We start from the raw sequence: 18,096 nt of genomic DNA, 5'->3' as shown, positions 1-18,096 counted from the left end.
GCAACTTGTCCAAGGTCATGCCCCTAGGAAGTGTCAGACCAAGTATTCAAAACCAGTTTCTAGAGCCTATGCTTTATCCGTTGCTGCCTCTTAAGCCATTTAAAGCCTTTAGAAACCATTTTTATCCAGGCATGTGAGTTTAATGAGGAAAGTCTTGAAAGTTTCAAGGAGAAGAAAAGGGGACTTTGTATTTCTCCTACCAAATAGAGGCCTCTATAATGAGAACATATTCCCTTGACATGTGCTTTTGAGTGCCAGTTCGTGAAATCAGCCTAACTGATTGAGGAAAAATAAGATTGGGAGCCCAGCACTCAATGGGCCTTTCTAAGGACAAGTGCACGCATGCGTGTATGGGCGGGCATGGTGGTTGTGCCCTGACGCATACTCCGCCCGATTACAGAGTGCTTCCTGCTGTGCAACGAAGACCAGCTGCTGAATTGAGCAAAGCGATTGAAACCCAGCTCTTGTCTTTTTAGTACATAAAATGAATGAAAAAGCTAGAAGTCAGGTAGAGGGTTACTGAACATCTCAGTTGTTTCTTTCCTTTGTGTTCATTAAAATACAGCCCCTGACTGCCAGTTAAACCCAAGGTGCAGGAACCCAGAGTGACAGTATTTCTCTGTTCCAAGTATGAACGGCATTCTACTTCAACTATAAGCAGAATTCCACAAAATCAGGGACCTTACTCTCATATAAAACTGCATTGTGGGCATAGTCTGCAACAACCAGGTAAAAGCTTGTTTTATAAAACAAGATTAAAGTGTCATTTCATTTCCTTCAAAAGCAAAGGGTACATATGTTTTCACTGAATAAAGTTTCTTACCCAATGAGTCACTTATCAGGTGTTGAGGGGGGTGGGAACTAGCTGCAGAGCAATAGCAAGAATATGTGAATTGATTTCATTTGTGTTCACAGTGTAAGTGAGTTTGTTTCTTTTTAATAAAAGCAAGAGCCAGAAAGGCGTGCTGGATCTCACTGATGTTATCAGATAATCTGGAAGCGAAGGGCTGTGAGGTCAGTGGGGCGGGTCGGGGGGAGTCTTCAACCTGCTGCAGAGAAGAGTTCGGAGGACTGTGCTCTGGGAAGGCGTGGGAGGAGGCAGGACCCAGCATCCTGCCCATTGCTCTGCGTCCCTCCCAACCAGGATGAGCGTAAGGTGCCCTTTCCACGGAGACCGTGTGATGGGAAAACAGACGGGGACCTTCTGTGTGGTCCCGTGGGACGGGAGATTCAGAGCAACCTCAGAACTTTTTATAAAGAACTTTGATAAACAGTGAATGTTTACCTTTTACTTGAAAACAGTATCAGTTTGATTACATCTGCAAAGGCAGAGTATCTTCATGCAAAGGCGGTTTAACTTTGAGGTGCTGGCATAAAAGACTAACTCACAATGCAACTCGGAGGCACCTGAGGTGATTTATGTTGAACCTCTCCTGTCCCTTCCTTCCCTTGCCTTTTGTTTTCCTATCCATCCCACCTTCTCCCTCGCTCTGTTGTTCCTCTCCTGCCTTTCTTTGGCTTCCAGGGATATTCGGGGAAAAGCAGCTGCTGGCTGTAACAAGTCACTTTCTGTGTTGGTGGAGCACTTTCTTAAGGAGCTTGTCCCAAGACCGGTCTGTGGCAGGGCTCAGCAGATGATGGCCACTCTGGGCGGCCGTTGTGTTTGTAACGCAGGGGCTCCCGTTTGTGTGTGTGTTGATTCCAGCCACGTTAGGGCTGCAGTGGCAGTTTAGTTTTGACAGACACCATCTAGCTCACAAAGCCTAAAGTATTTAGTCTCCAGCCCTTTACAGAAGGTGTGCCCGGCCCGTGGTCTTTGTGAACAGTGACCTTCACACCGTCTCCAGTGAGTAATACACTTCATAGACAGCCACGTGAGGCGCCTAACAGAGCAAATACCAGTCAGTGCTGAATAGTCTGGGCTTCTTGCAGATTTGTAGGTGGTCTGCACTTGAGAAGACCTGCTTTCACGACTGTGATGATAATGTAATGTAAGTGTGGTTTTCCTTAAGTATTTGAGAGGCCGGTCAGGGGTGTGGCTAGTGGACAGCCCCGGTGCAGGCTGTGGCTCTGAGGCATTTTAGCCACGTGACCTTGGGACAGGCCACTCCACATCCCGCACCTCAGGCTCCTTCTCCCTAAAGTGAGGATGGTAAGGACAGGGACCTCTTAGGCTTGATGTAAGCACTGAAGGACATAATGCAGAGAACTCGAAACTGAGCTTAGCACACAGTAAATACCAATTGCTGGCTTTTATTGTTGTTACTAATCCAGTCCAATTTCTGCTGGAAAACCTGGAGAAGCTCCTTCTCACCTTCAGAACAGGTCCCGGGCTTGGAAGCCTGATATACGGGGGCCTCTTCCCTCTGTCCCCTTCTCACGGCCACACGAAGCTCAGCAGTGACTTGCTCTTGAGTTTGCCCTTTCGCTGTCTGTGCCGTTGTCCACGGCCTCTTCCACAGGCGCTCCCTGCCCTCTTCTGCCTTAATCACCATCCAGCAGTAACCCCCTACCATTTTTGCACTCACGTTTGAGATACTTTACATGTTATGTCATTTAATCCTAACGACAACTCTTCAAGTAGACAGTATTGAAGAGGATTATCTCTGTTTTACAGAGAAGAGAATGAAACAAAGAAAGGTTAAAACAACTTAGCTAAGGTCACATGGTCAGTATATATATGGAGGCTTCCCTCAGCCCCAGTTCTCCCAGATCCCAAAGCCTGCCCCATACGGACGCCTGGGTTGCGACCCAAGGTGGTTTTTCAAAGACTTTCACTCAACCCCCGACCATGGACAGCCCCCCGCATCCCCACCCGACACAGACTTATTCTTCTTTCTCTTACGCTTTTCACAGTGCATTATCTTTTTGTTTTTGTGTTTGTATTTTTTCTCATCTTACCCCTGCTACTCCACCTTATACACACACACACACACACACACACACACACACACACACTTAGGTCGTGAGCTTCTTGAGTACAGGAATTGCATTTTATTTAACTTTACATCCCCTGTGCCTAGAACAGTTATGTTATATAGATGAGGAGATTCTTCCAGAAAGTAGTAAGGACAGCTGGAGAAACACTAATCCGTATTGTACAGACACTTATCCTTTTGCATGTATTTCATTTCAACAGTAACTTATTGGGAGGCAGCGTATTTTATTGGTTAATTACATGGGTTCCATAATCATTTTGCTTGAGCTTGAATCCTAACCTACTAGCTGTCGACTTTCTTCACTTGTAAGTGGAGTCATGGTCGTATCTACATTTCATATAATTATTGGAGAAAAGAATGAAATCATTGATGCAAGGCCCTTAGCCCAATGTCTCATACATAGTATGGTTCAGCAATTATTATTAATGAAGTGGCATTATATATGCCTTCAATTTACTTGAATGTAGTTTATGTGCACTCAATCAAAATAAAAGGTGTGGAAGGAGAGAGAAAACAAAACTACTGAACTAGTCCAGGCCATTCTACTCCGTGAGCACGTGCCCCACGTGAGCAGAGATGGGAGGCGAGACTGTGGACGCTTATCTCGGTCTGGGACCCTGCCTGCTTCCCATAGTGCCACCATCTCGCTGGGCTGAGTGCCATGCCAGTGCTTGAAACGTATTTCATAAGACGTGGCATCAAGTGCAAACCAGCCACTTTATCTGGTGCTCAAACAAAAAAAGTCTTCCAGACACCAGAGAAAAGCCGGCTGTGCTGGATTAATGTCGCATTTCCACATGATACCTCCCGTGGGGTTTTGAAGGGTAATTTTGACCACATGTGCTTGTTTTCTTACACCTTCTGAACCCTTTATCGTAACTGTCCAGCGTGGTAGTGTTGTAGTGGTGCAGTCTCAGACTGGTGTTCACCTGCGGACTTGGGGCTGAAATACTTACTGCAGTTAAATTTTGGTAAGAGTACGAGGTGCTGGATGTGCTAAAGCACCACTCAGCACTAGCGTCCCGTGTCCATTCATGGATGGTCTCAGTGATCAGCCTGGGTTTCCCTCCATGTTACAGTGCTCCTGTGTGGCTCTTTGCCTTTGCAATGTGCAGAGAGAGCGTATTTTGAGACTGCCAACCTCATCAGCGCCAATAGGGGAAAGGGTTAATGAGGATAATGACTAATATTCTGTGTTGATCACATTGTTGGACACGAAGTGTTTCCAGGGAATGTTTTCACAAGTTCAAATATTAAGTAAAAGGCTTTAATTTGTGTTTGATTTTTGTTTAGGTAACTACTCCAGACCCCCAACATATAGTGGGGTGCCCAGTGCAAGCTACAGCGGCCCAGGGCCCGGCATGGGCATCAATGCCAACAGCCAGATGCATGGACAAGGGCCAAGCCAGCCGTGTGGTGCTATGCCCCTGGGACGAATGCCATCAGCTGGGATGCAGAACAGACCCTTTCCTGGAAATATGAGCAGCATGACCCCTAGTTCTCCTGGCATGTCTCAGCAGGGAGGGCCAGGAATGGGGCCACCAATGCCAACCGTGAACCGTAAGGCACAGGAGGCAGCTGCCGCAGTGATGCAGGCCGCTGCGAACTCGGCACAAAGCAGGTATGCCGTCGGGCGGGCGGTCTGTGTGTGGATGTGTGCACACATGTGGAGCCCAGAGCTGCGTCATCCCCGGCTCACACGGGGGTGGAGAGCAGCAGAGGGTCCCTTGGCTTGGCCATTCCTTTTGTGTTAAATATATTCTGTACCATAAAGGTCAGAGAAGTAAATAATAGATCATGTTGTATGAGACATGGAAGAAGGAATCATTGGTGGGCAAGTCAGCTGTGGGAGGTTATTTGAAATGGCTGTGAATAGTCACTGCACCAAGCAACCTAGAGCCAGTGGCATGGCGAGTGTCTTTGTGGTTCCACTTAACACAGTGAGGTTTAGGCAGGAAATTCTAGAGCCTAAAAGCTGGCTAAAATCTAAAACATTCAAAAAGAACTTCTCCCTTTTTTTCTTTTTTTTTTACCTCACCATAAAAATCTTTATTAAAATAGAAACTTTGTATGTGTACATATGTGTATTGTGTGTGTTTGTCTAAATGTATATGTGTGAGATTTATTACTTCATGTTCTTATGTTGTATTTTATTTTTCTGGGCATAGCTCTCTCTCTGTCCAAACCAAAAGGTGGTTGATAAAACAAGGATTATATTTCCGAAACTTTAAGTTGATAGAGCAAAGGCTCTAGCCTCAACTACTTACTTGTTTTTAATCCTGAATTTTAAAATTAATTCTTGAAGTAAATACTTGACCTGTATAAAAATAACTGAAATTAAAATTTAGGAGGCAAAGTGAATATGTTTTAAAAGACTCACATGTAAAAATGTTTGAATTATGTTTAACATATGTCAAGGTATGTTTTAAAACAAAGGACACTGAAAGATATGTATGAACATACGGTATCTTCAGAAGAGAGAAGATTCTGAGTTTGTCAAAGGGAAATAAGAGCTGTGTGTGTGTGTGTGTGTGTGTGTGTGTGTGTGTGTGTTTAAATGTATCCCTTTGTTGCTTTTCCTCTGAAGTTGCTATTTGGGAATTTTAGGGACCCTTCCAGTCTCACTGTTTGCTCCACATAATAAAATGAAAGTCAGTCATATTCTCTCTCCCCCTCTCCCTCTCCCTCTCCCCCTCTCCCTCTCTCCCTCCCCCCCACCCTCTCATCCACGTTACAATTATTTAGGATCTTCTGAACCCCAGCACTATACCTCTGAACTGAACCTATGCAGGCTGTAGAGAAAATGTTTTAATAAACCTGTCCGTGAGGACTGGTTTGGCTGGTCCAGTTAAGTTCTAATTTAGGTTTAAATGAATTGTCCATTGTCACAACTCAAAAAGCACAAGTTATTTCCTTTTTAAGGAGAAAAGTACTTGATTGCATTTGACATGAAGCCTTGGATAGTGATCTGGGAAGAAGATAACTGTAGAGATGAAGGCATAATTGTTTGATTAAAAAGCCTTGCTGTGCTCCCTTTCTGAATCAGTTTATATATAATTCTATATAAGTTAATGTATAAGTACACATCCATGCATTTTCATTTTCTATTTCTAATCGGTAGACCATTCCAAAGCCTCACCTTCACATTCCGCCCACCAGAGCTCTCCAGGAGTTTAAATGGAGACTGTTTATTTTTTGGCTTTTACCAAAGTCAAAGCTATGCTTCAGAACTGTAAAACTGAGACTAGATCTGAGAATCTTACTTTTCTCTCTCCTTTGCCCTGTCCCCCCCTCCCCCTTTTTTTGAAGGATTGTTCTCCAGCTCCACTGCCAGGCAGCTGCATGGTACAGAGTATTTTATGCCACATTCTGTAACCTCCACACCTATGTGTGGAAATAACATAGTGGACAGGGGGATTCCTACTTGTCTACAGAACAAATCCAAAGAAGTTGTTCTTCTGTTCTACTTTAGGCCACCATACATTAGGTCGCCTGCTTATCCCAGCCAGTCTGGGGCTGGCGGACGCCCCATGTTTTCTTCCCAGCACCCCAACTATGGCACCTCTCAGGCTCCCATGATGAACCAGCCTGACCAGTACGGGTAGGTAGCAACATGCCCTGACTTGCTGCGGGTCCTGGGCATTTTTTTTAAACTGTTAATGAACATGCCATCTGGCTGCGAAAGGAACACCCAAAGTAAGAGAGTGAAAGACCTAAAAGGAAATCCATCTCAGAGGGGGCTGTCTTTTGTTTATTTTTGTTTGTTTTGGGTTTTTTGTTTGTTTTGTTCTGTTTCGTTTTTCATTCTCACCAGCAGTACTGTGGTAGTTTGGTGGAGACCTGCATGCCGTCCCCCAGATCCTGTCTTTGCATGGCTTCGGCATGGCTTCTTTCCTTCATGCCTGAGACGGAAACAAAAACTTTTATCTACGTAAAAGTAATGAAGTCACCTACTCCGGCGTCATGTCCCCCACTGTTGTCGTTATGTCGTCTAGGACTTGTGTAGCACCGTTATCATGCCTGTGTTATTGTCATTCCTGCCACTACAGGGACCTGCTTCCACGCTCGCCCTGAATTCAGAGTGCGGTGGCCCCATGGAGCCCCACTGCAGGAGGCAGGGCTTAGGTTCTTAATAGGACTTGCGAGGGGCCTCGTGGCATCACCACTGAGCAGACATCTGCGCCAACGATTTCTATTATTTCCTTCTCCCAAGGAGGTTTAGAATATTAAAGTCACCAGGAGAATACAACCAAATAATGCAACACAGAATTTTTTTTCTAAACACAGTGTTGCCATATTATTATCAATTTCGACACAGGAATTACATACAGCAACAAAAAGTATCTCTCTTCTTTCCCACTACAAAACTATAATATCAGCCTGTCACTGTCTTTAGGTTAGTAAATACTCAAAGTATATTATTATTGAGTGTTATCTAAGCAAAAATATTTTTACTGATATCATTTAGCATGTAGTAATAATAAGATTATCTCACGTAGATTGAATAGTGTTAAGGAGTTAGTTTCAGCAGAAAGATACAACAATTTTGTAAAATAAAACCGGAAACAATCAACTAGCTTTGTTTAAAGACTAAACTTACAGAACTGTGTTTTCACTACTTGTTATGAATGCATGACACAGAGAGCTTTCTTATAGCTTTATATTCAATATACATTTATTTAGGCAACAAGAGCAAATGATAATTTTGCAATTGAGAGTTCTAAATCCTGTAAACATGGTCCTAAATGTGGGCCAACAAATAAAGAATTCTGTAAACATAATCCTAAAAGTGAAATAAGCATAGAATGAGGTAAACATACTTATTTTGGAGAAATCGTCTTTCCTCTTTTTTCCTTTCTTGTGCTACTTTCAAGGTCACTTCATGAGTTAGTAGGAAGATAACAGTGGGGGGAGAAAAGCATTTATCATCAGCTGCTAATCCATAGGATCTGTCCTTTACCAACTCAGGAGTCCTATTTAGACCCACAACGCTAGTTTGGCTGTGTCTTGCCCAGCCACATTAAGCAGCTGTGTAAAATGAATTTAAATGGCATGCATCAGAGTAAAATGTCTTCCACTGGGGCAGAAAATCAATGTTAGCTAACCAGCACGGGAAGATCAAATCTGCATTTCAGCCAGCAGCATCCAGATAGCTTCCTTAGAATACACCACCTCCTCCTTAATTAAAAATAAGAAAAAGGAAGATGTTGGAGTGATTCTTTGTAAATCGTATGAAGCACAGTTGGCAAAGGCTCATCTTTGCAGCCCCATCTGTGTTAGCTTTGAATTTTGCCATTTGCGTTTACACTATTCTTTCTAAAAAAAAGAAAGAAAAAGTTTTATTTCTATTTTAAATCTTCCTTCCTTTGCACTTTGCAATATACATAACCTGTTGTGCCCTTTTTTTAAAAAAAAGTAGAAGCTTGAATGTGAGAAAACATGTATAGTACATGTTTCACTGCTACGGGTTAGGAAATTTGATTTTCAACATGTTTTTGCTTTACTTAACAGCTCATTGCAGCAAACTTGTGTTTTTGCTTTTGTTCTTGTTTTCTTTCCCCATTGATAGCTCTGTCAGGTTAAAGTTAGGTTGGCAACTTGAAAAGCCAGTCCACTAAATGGCAGTCTCTCAGGAAGAAGTGGCCCAAGCCTTTCAGAAACACAATATTCACAGAGTTGGTTATAATGACTTCTTTCTCAAGTCAGAATCCCAAAGGGCCTAGAGCCTAAGAAAGAATCTGAAAAAGACAAATTAGTGATGAAGGGAGGGAGGGAGTGTGTGTGTGTGTGTGTGTGTATGTGTGTGTGTGCGTGTGTGCGCAATTAGAGACAGAAAGCTAACTGCAGAAATGAAGGATTATGGCAATTATGCTTCAGGCTTTTTCAGCTAGTTGGATGTAAAATAATATAGAGGAAAAAACACACAGATTAAACTTGTTAGAAGCTGTTTTACTAATTCCTTTTTTAAGAGTGACATTGTGAGAGTAAAGCTGCTGCGGTGAATAAGTTAAGGAACATACGGATGAATTGTTTTTTCTTTGTCACCTTTTGAGTAAAGGACTCCCTCGTTTTGATTTTCAGACAATTTACAATAGAATGTGATGAATCGTACTGTTCAGGTACTAGATTAGCTGATTAAGACTATACAATAATTTGAAATAAGCAATTTATGTGTAATATCTGTCCAGGACCTCCCCCCATACACATTTGATGTACTTTTTTACTCAGAAGATGCCTTTCTGTGTTCAGTTTTAAAGCATTTCTAGATCATGTTCTATTCTTTTGAAGTAATGAGAAACAGAGAGTGGGAAATACTAGTTGTCTTACTAAAAGCCTAGTCAGGGCTGGCGGATGCCGTTCATCTTCAGTCCAGTTCTGATGGCTGTCTGCAGCATCGTGTCGGAAGGACTCTGAGACACTGTCGAAGCTCAGACGAGCCAAGGTTGGCCAGAAGTTTAGGAAAGACTTCGGCCTACTGCTTCTAAAGAAGCATTTCCATGAATCCCAGGCTATAACATAGTCCTTCATAGTTTTTGAATGATTGACCTCTATGCTTAACACACACACACGTAAAAAAAATTTCCCTTGGTCATTTAGTGTGTTTTGCATTCATTCTTTCATTCTAGGTGGCAGTCACCTGGTATTGTCTGACAATTGACATCTCTGCCCAATATAGCTGATCTGTGGATTTGGATATTTCAGCGTTATCCAGATTTTTTTTTTCTTGGAAATGAGCTCCAAGGATAATGCATGACTTCAGTGAACTTACGGAAGGCCTGGCAAGCCCTAGACCTTTAAGCCATGGTAGATTTTGATTCCTTGAAGTGAGCCACCCCCTATATCTCAACTTTAATCAAGTCTTTGGTGACTTGAGATGGTTTGTGTCAAAGTCCTGGCACAGATCTTTAGGATAATAATATTTTCACCAGGATAGGTTCCAAGAGGATATAGAATTTCAGTTGTACAATAATAGAATTTTAGAGCTGGAAAGATTTTAGATGGCATCCAGTCTGTACCCCTCAATTTTATGATGAAGGAAACCAAGATCTACAAAGTTACCTGCCATGGGTTATTTAGTTAGTTACAGGCGGGGCAAAGTCGACCCCAGGGCCCTGTCTCCTAGGCCTTTTGCTCTTCCTTCTACTTAGTGCTGTCTCTGTAGATTTTCCTTTTTAAAAAAATCTCTTAATTTTACTTCCCCCTCATGTCTAACGGCAAATCTATTGATACTAGTAGAAAGCAAACATTAATCAGTGTCTTATTGGAGATCCTATTTCTTGCATCGAAGTCTGGATTGTTTTTCTTTAGCTCAGCCTTTGTTGCATCTGAAAGGAAGGGAGCGCTTTGCTGCTTTCCACTCAGACTCCCTGCACATCATGAGTCGTTTGTTTCTGGAACCACACACCTTATGAAGTGAAGCGACAGTTTACTTGATGGCACACAGTTGGGTTTGAATTTCTGTCCTTTTCACCCTTCAGTTGCCCACCAGTGGCGCTTTAACATGTTGCATTCTTGAGACTGGAGTGTAGCTGTTAAAATTAGGATTCTGAGTCGTGCAAGAGTAGAAACAGAAGTTGGCATTTTTACCCAGATAAATGCATACACCTACGTGATGCTGATACAAGCAATATCTGTCATCGTCTTCTGTCCCTGAAAGACTCCCCATTGAACCAACTTAATATCAGACAGAGGAAGACTCTCAGACTTCTTAGTTTTTAAAAAAAAAAAAAAAAAAAAAGAGCAAAAATGAGTCAATTTGAAAAGTCTCATTTCTCCTGCCGAGGAGGGAATTTTTATACTGAATATCACAACCCTGAGTCTGGAGACTTACATCTCAAGTCATACCAAAAGCTAGGATAACTGAAATTCGTTTTTAAATATTTTTGTTTTTAGTAAAGTAGGAGATTAGGGATTTTAATTAATATTATTTTCCAATCTTAGCCACTCTTTAACAGGGTGAATAAATTTCATGAAGTCTTAACCATAAGGTAGCTTGACCAGTAGCAGCCTAACAATTGATGTTGACGTGGCTGAATGTTTTGTGAGAGTCTGAGCAGTGGTTCCTCTGCTTGGGAACAGCTGGCTGCACGTACAGACCCTGGTGGATTGGGCCTACGTAGACGCTTAGACCTGTGTCTTATGTCTTATGTGCACCATCCTCCCCTCCCCCCCCCCCCCACAGCTTCCAGCAACTCTTCTTTAGTGGGGTGTATTTATAATTCATTTCCCCTGTTGCTATTTGCCAGCAAGGCACTTTTTCTCTGTTTTTTTCCTCTGAAGCCAGTATGACTCAGTCTGCTGCTGGGCTAGGAGGCACTGATGTGGAAACACAGTAATGGAGATAGTGCATTAACACATCAAAGAGAAGGGGGCGAAAATGCATGTGTGTGCAGCCTCAGTTATAGTGGGTCCATGGGCTTAAAGAGCTGTGAGTGATCTGTGTTAACTAAGAATGTAGCCCTTTGGATTTTGGACAATTAGGTATTAAAATAATAGCTATGATTTGAAAAGTCATGTTATTGAAAGACAAAGCGAAAAGATTTCAAAGGCTTAAATAGAGTTTTAATTTTTACAATTAAATGTTAGCCTTTGTTTTAACATCTAAACGCTATGCTTTAATTTTGAGCTCCTTTTTTACCTTCAAAATTTAGAATTTGAATGCATATTGCTGTGTTGGTATTTTAAGATTATGATTTCAACCAAATCTTTCAGAGTTCCGGAATTATTATAGCAGCCATAAAGTACATTTATTAGTCTTCAAATCAAAAAGTAGTAAAACACTAATTTTTAAAATACCAAGAGAGTTTTTTTTTTTAAAGTTTAATGAGATCCAAAGTTTAATGAGATCCAAGGAATCAAAGTATGAAATGTACAGCAAACCTTTAATGGACTAGAGTCTGTGAAGTTCCTTAAACCGCTGGTTGTTATCTAGAGAGATTTTTAAATATACACACACACCCTCACCCCAGCCTCACTCCAGGTGAGGCTCGTGAGCCTGTATTTTTTATAAACCCACTGGGTGATCCTGGTGTAGAAGGCCAGCACAAATCTGGGGATTGCATCAGGGATTCCTGCTGCTGAGGAGCACTAGTGAAAAACACAGAGGGAAGACGGCAGGAAAGCCCAGGCTCGGAGAGCCCGTGCTTTGTACCTGATAGACGCTGACTGAAGAAAATACCGGACTAGAGCTGGGGACACTGGATAGAATTAGAAGGAACTGATGTTTAAACACACCTGATACCGTGACTCAGGCTTTGGCGACCTTTTGTCTCACTTTCTACCTCTGAGCATCCTCTCAGATATCAGTATCTTCCTGATACTCTGAGATATTCCAAGTTCCCCTCCATTCCTAGAACTGCCTTCTTTATTCAGAATGTCTTCTATCCACGTCCCAGTCTGCACCTCTCCCAGCTGGGTGCCGTCCTTACGCCTAAGAGAGCTCTCAGTGATGTGTGTATCGGGTTGGAGCTCTGATTAACCGGACGAGTCTTCCATCAGTGGAGTGTGTGCCCAGACTTACTCATCCAGGCCACTTGTCTTCCTTTCTAACCTCACGGACCCACTAACATCTCTTCCCCCACATACCACATACTCACACCGGACAAACGGGGAACATCACATCTAGAATCAGCATTACAGTCCACCCGTCACTGGAAAAAATCAGCAGCACAGCCCAGCCAATCCCAGCTCTTCAGAGTTGTTAAAGGTAGGAGTGCTGAGATCACATTTGTCTCAGGTAGTACCATTGGCCTCAGCACCAAACTGCAAGGCTTTCAGGTTGAAACCAGGAAGTGTCAAGTTGTTCTCGGTCTGAAATCTCATAACCTCAGCAGGGTTTGGGGCTGAAGGCAGCAAGAACAGTTTGTAAGTGATGAAGAGGCTGTGATCCGGGTCTTGGTCCATCCCGGTCTGGGGTTGGGGAGGTGTCATGGGTGACCGTGTGAAGATCATAGGTGGGGGACTGCATTGTCCGACTGCCCAGAGGGCCTCTTAGCTGGTAGCATTAAGCCTGTGGGAGCAACTCCCTGAGGCTCTCCTAATCTTGACCTTCATTCTTATTTTGAACTCCATTTCCATTACATAGATTAAAAAACAAAACCAAACCATAAGCTTTTGTCCCTTGCTTTGAAAGTTAACTCTTACTGGATTGCCTTTGATTGTTAAATACCTACCAGTGCCAACTTGCTGGATCCTGCCCTTCCTGCTTCTTGGGGCAGAGCACCTGGTGTGGACGTAAAGAACTATAGTTTTGCTCAGCTATCAGGCCTTTCTTGCAACATTTTTTACCCTAATTTTGAACGGTGTTTTGCTGAAATAAATTAAGTAACTTTGCGGCCCAAGGCCACCTTTAGCTCAGAAAATCTGTAAGAATTTTAGGAGGATTTTTTTTGTAAGTTGGAAATAACCATATTGATATATTTCCTGGCACTGCGGCCCTGGACAAGTGCATTCCTTGTTAGAGGGTTTGACAGAATGTTGCTGTGGTAAAGTGTATGAGATGCGGATCTCAGGACCCAAATTCCATTTTTTTTTTTTTAGCCGACAGACTGGTCCATTACGATACAAGAAGTCTGAATGCACGTGAGATCTGTGCCTTCTCAATTGTCCCCTCCTAAAACAGCCCTGGGGTCGGCTCGTTGCTGCCTGCTACTTGGCTCCTCAGTATCTGCCACGCCCATTTGCTGCCTGCATCGGGGTGCCCAAACCTCCAAGGAGACCCATTCCCGTGTCAGTTCGCTCTCCCTTACAGCTTGTACCCAGGAAGGGAGTGTCCTGGTGCAAAGGTGGAAACTCCTATCGCTGAGAAGGAATAGCCTTCTTTGTAAATCATTCGAGGTCTTAATGGTATTATGATCTCAAGATAAACTTTCTTAAAGATCTTTAATATAACTCAGTTAGAAAGGGGCACTTTTTTCTTTCTAAGGGGGACGTCAGAGGCAACTAGTTTTTCTTTCACAAGGTTCAACAGATCTCATTTTTGCCAGACAAGGGAACTGTGCCAGTTACGTCTTGTTAGAGGCCAGTCGGAAGCCACAGGTGCCAGCACCCACCCCACAAAGTGCCGGGGTCACCTTTTGCAGGGAAAAGACAGGTTTGGGGCCCAGCGCTGCCCCTGTGGCTTTTGTAACGCCCTGCCCTTGAAGGAAGTGCTGATGTCAAAACCTCTGAATGTAGCATCTTCAAAAGGGAGTTTTTTAGTTCATTTTTGTATGATTGCCAGTAAACAGTTCATAATAACAGAACAATGGGTTTAACAAACCAAAATCAACTTTGAGATGAAGAGAACATTCTTAGTTATCGATTACCAAAATTCAAGGAGCCAGATAGTTTTTGCACTTTCTTCACACTCCGACAAGGAAGTCTCTCGCTTCAGAAGCCTAGAGCTCTGTTTGTTCTCCTGGCTGCTTTGAGAGAGAAGGTGAAGATCAGTCAGCTGCTTTAGGAACAACTAAAACGGGTTACCTGCACTGAAGCGAAAAGGAAGTCCTGAATCTTGAAATTGCACGACAGGTGCCGTTTTAGAATGCGTGCCAGGAGCAGAACTGATGGCAGGTTGGAGCCCTTTGAGAAGTCTGCAGGAAATGGTTAACAAAGAGGGAAACAAGGTTTTTGATGTTACAGGGTTTCAGGAGATTCAGGATGGAATATGCAGGATTCCTCCGTGCTTGGTGGAAACAGCTTCGCTGAGATGCAGGGGTGAAAATACAGCTCTCTGGAGAAAGGTGGAGACAACCAGGAGGAATGCTTTAGGCTCAGAGGGAGGCCCTGTGGGCAACGCCACGTTATATAGGCCCATGGCGGAGACACGCGTGGGAGAAGTTATGCTCTGAAGAGTTACCTGCAAATATACACTCACTAAAGACCGTTCTGGAGAATTTGCTAACAAAGTCATTACTCCCCTCTATTGAAAGGGCCTTTTTCATAGAGATGTTGAATGTTATTACATTCCTCTTTGCCCATGCTTAAAGGAAAAAAAAAAAGAAAGAAAACTTAAATGTATCAATTACCAAAGGGTGTGGGGAGTTATTACTTTATAGCTGGGACGTGACTGGTAATTGTTGCTCTAGCTGATTTGTTGCTGTCATCATACCCACTTCAGCTCTCCTTAAAGGAACAGGCTGCCTTGAAAAGAGGTGATGGTCACAACAGGGAGGATCTTAGAAAACAGACCAAGAAGTATTGTAAAGGGCGTTCCTGCCTAGGGAGGAGGGCTGAGGGAAAGGACTCGTCCTCCGCTTCCCAGACCCCGGTCTCCAGCCGCCTCCGCGACGTGGCCTCCTGGCAGCTGAGACCCCACGTGTCCGGAGCGCAGCTCGCCTCTCTCGCGGGTCTTCCCTCGCAGCAGCGGCCCCTCACCTCCCCTTGTGCAGCCGGGCAGCCAGGGGGCGTCGGGCCACCTTTTCTTTCCCCACAATGTCTGACTCATCACCGAGTGCTGCCGGTCTACCTCTGAGGGAGCGCTCAGCGCCCCGTCACTCCCACCCCGGTTCCGCGCGCCACCTTCTCTCACCTGGACTCGCGTGACGGCCACACACCTGTTGCCCTGCGTTCGTTCTTCCTGCCTCTGGTGTGACCTCCCCGCCGCCCCCCAGCCAGAGGACCATGCCTTTGAAATACACATCCTTTTCTGCCATTTCTCCTGCTTAAACCCCTAGTCTCTGCCGGCTCCTCTTAGGGTACAGGCGAAACCCCAGGGAACCGTAAGCCCCACGTGACCTGGCCCCGCCCTCTCTCTCTCATCTCTTAATCTCTCCTCTCCTCTCCTCCCCTCCTCACCTGATTGAGTCCCTTTCCATCCCTCAGATCTCACCTGAGGAGGGGGGTCAGAGGGGCCAGCATCCCTTCCTCAGGGAGCGTGCTCTGACCTCCTCATTATAAGCACCCCCAGTGTGTGCACCTCTCCTTTATCCGCACGGCGAGGTTGCAGTTGGATACTCCCTGCTCTCGTTACTTGACTCGTGTTTGCTTTTGTCTGGGCCTGCTGGTGGGCTCCTTCCTCCTCTTCCCCTCCCACACCCATCATGAACACATGACTAACCGTCAGCTACACAGAAGGTATTTCTGACTAATTTTGTTATTATAGCATGCCTTCCTGAGTGAAAGGGGTGCGATCGTTTTTCTAAAAGTAGTGTGTGGCTGTGCATCTTTCTAGGAATCTACAGATTTTTAAGTCATTGGCACTTGCATTTGTTCTTTGTCTTTGGTTTAATGATATAAGCGCCACTTTACCTTCACAGGGTTGATTTCTAGCCAAAGCAACTGGCTTGTTGAGATTATAACATTATTTCCCCACTGGAACTGCAGTTGCATTTGCTGTCACAGGTGTACTGATGGATTAGCCACACCGAAAATGGGCTGCAGTTCGGACAGCTTTCACTTCTGTTTTGATTGTGTTGTTTTGGGGGCAAAGCTAGTGATTTTCATTCTTCAGATATTAGATTTTAAATAATCTTGACTGAATGTGTCCCTCTTGGTACTGCTTTGGAAGAGCTGCTGTGTAACTTAGGTTGAAAGTCTGTTTCACCAGTGATCTGGACACGTACGTGCAAATTATTTGTTTATAAAACCGATTATTTGTGTTTATTAAAATAGGGCATCCTGTGTAATGTTACATATACGATTGGAGCTCTCCGAGGTTAGACTGCTGGAATTGGGCTTTTCAGAGTTTCAAGTTCCTGGTTCTGATAACTACTGGGCTTAAGTGGGAAAGTACCCCAAAGTTTTAGTGTTAGTCTCATTTATTTTGTCGGTAAGCAGTCTTTTCTGGCTTCATAACTTAAACTACATCCATAGTGACAGTACGTATAGAGAAAGATACATATGTTTGGCAGTCATACCGTTGTCCAATAAAGCATGCACCGCTTTATGTTCCTTTTGAGCATAACTCAAGAATGATATTTTCAGTGCTAGGATTCTTCAGAGTGGAGCTTCTCTCCGTGTGTCTTTGCCACTAGGACTTTATATAAAGTGGCTTCACTCACGTGGTGTCTATTTCCAAAGCGTGTCTTCTGTCTGTCCCTACCCTCCTCCAAAGAGCTGGATCAGAAATCCATTCGTTTTCAAAATAAACATTTCACACTTTCCAATCTATCCCTACTGAGAAAAAATAGTGGTGATTGCTAAAACAATATAGCCTAAATATTCTTTTAAAGCACGAAAATCATATACAGACTTCATTTTACTTTAAATTTTTATTGTAGTTGACTTAAAAACACGATATTTAGAAATGTGTGGTTACTCTGTATTGGATTTCATACTGACATTTTTACCTGCTAAATTCAAACTGTGGTGGGAAGCTGTATTCTCCTTTCTGTTTTCACGGTGAACCATTGGAAATGGTCACTTTAAAATTGGTATTTGCTTCTGGGTTTTTTCCCCCAAAGCCAGCCCCTTTATCGGCAGATTAATGTGTAATGTTTGAGAAATCTCCAAAGTGAATAAAAGGACGAGCTATGAGAAACCACTTGTGTGTGTGTAGACCGAGGAGTGCTGGAGGGAAGTGCGCTTGCCAGCTCCACTTCTGAATCATTCTCGTTGTAATAACCTGCTTTTTGTCATGGAATGACAGATCTTAAACACTTAGGTCTAGTCCCAACTGAAGACCAATTCAAGTGCCTCTGGTTACTCTGCAAGTCCGGACGTTTACATAGCAACCGCCTACGTCACACCTCGAGACTCCCGAGCCAGCGCAGGGCCGCGTGGTAATAAGCGCCTTGTGATTTGTGGCACCGCCCAACACGGTCGGTTCCACAGGGCGCAGTCCAGTAGCTGCCTCAGCAGCATAACAGCAACAAAACGTTATTTTCCAATGTTTATCACCCCTACCCCCAGACGTTATTGGGCATTCATTGCCACAGCCATTGCGGGTTAGGAATCCGTGCCATCAGGAGAGCGGTCATTCGTAACAAAAACCATCTGAGCCCATAGACCCGCTAGAAACAACATCCCAGCAGTTCACAGACCCAAAGATCAAGGTAGGGCACTTTGCTCTTCCAGGTACAACTTCACGTTTTGGTAGGGTTTTACGTTGAAAATATTTCCCTCATGTCAGTTTGTATTTTTGCCTGTTTTTGTTTTGTTGCTCTTGTTTCCTTTTGAAAACAAGAAAACTGGTGACTTGTGTCTTTGCTCTCCTAATTCCATTTGGAGCATTCCA

General features: G+C 43.7%; 1 protein-coding gene across 7 annotated transcripts in view; it reads left to right on the top strand.

Moving 5' to 3' along the window:
- ARID1B (AT-rich interaction domain 1B) overlaps positions 1–18,096 on the top strand; it is a 406,097-nt gene that overhangs the window by 342,846 nt on the left and 45,155 nt on the right. For 4 of the 7 annotated variants that reach the window (XM_082404503.1, XM_082404507.1, XM_082404502.1 and 1 more), the window contains 2 exons: positions 4,233–4,560; positions 6,412–6,540. In XM_082404503.1, coding sequence (XP_082260629.1) covers positions 4,233–4,560; positions 6,412–6,540 — 457 coding nt within the window. The remainder of the gene's footprint in view (positions 1–4,232; positions 4,561–6,411; positions 6,541–18,096) is intronic. The other 3 variants (XM_082404508.1, XM_082404506.1, XM_082404504.1) reach the window with 1 other exon arrangement.

The sequence above is a fragment of the Balaenoptera borealis genome (genome assembly GCF_965194805.1).
Source record: "Balaenoptera borealis genome assembly, chromosome: 9".
Lineage (NCBI taxonomy): Eukaryota > Metazoa > Chordata > Mammalia > Artiodactyla > Balaenopteridae > Balaenoptera > Balaenoptera borealis.
The sequence above is the reverse complement of the archived record's forward strand: the minus strand, read 5'-3'. Positions and strand labels throughout refer to the sequence as shown.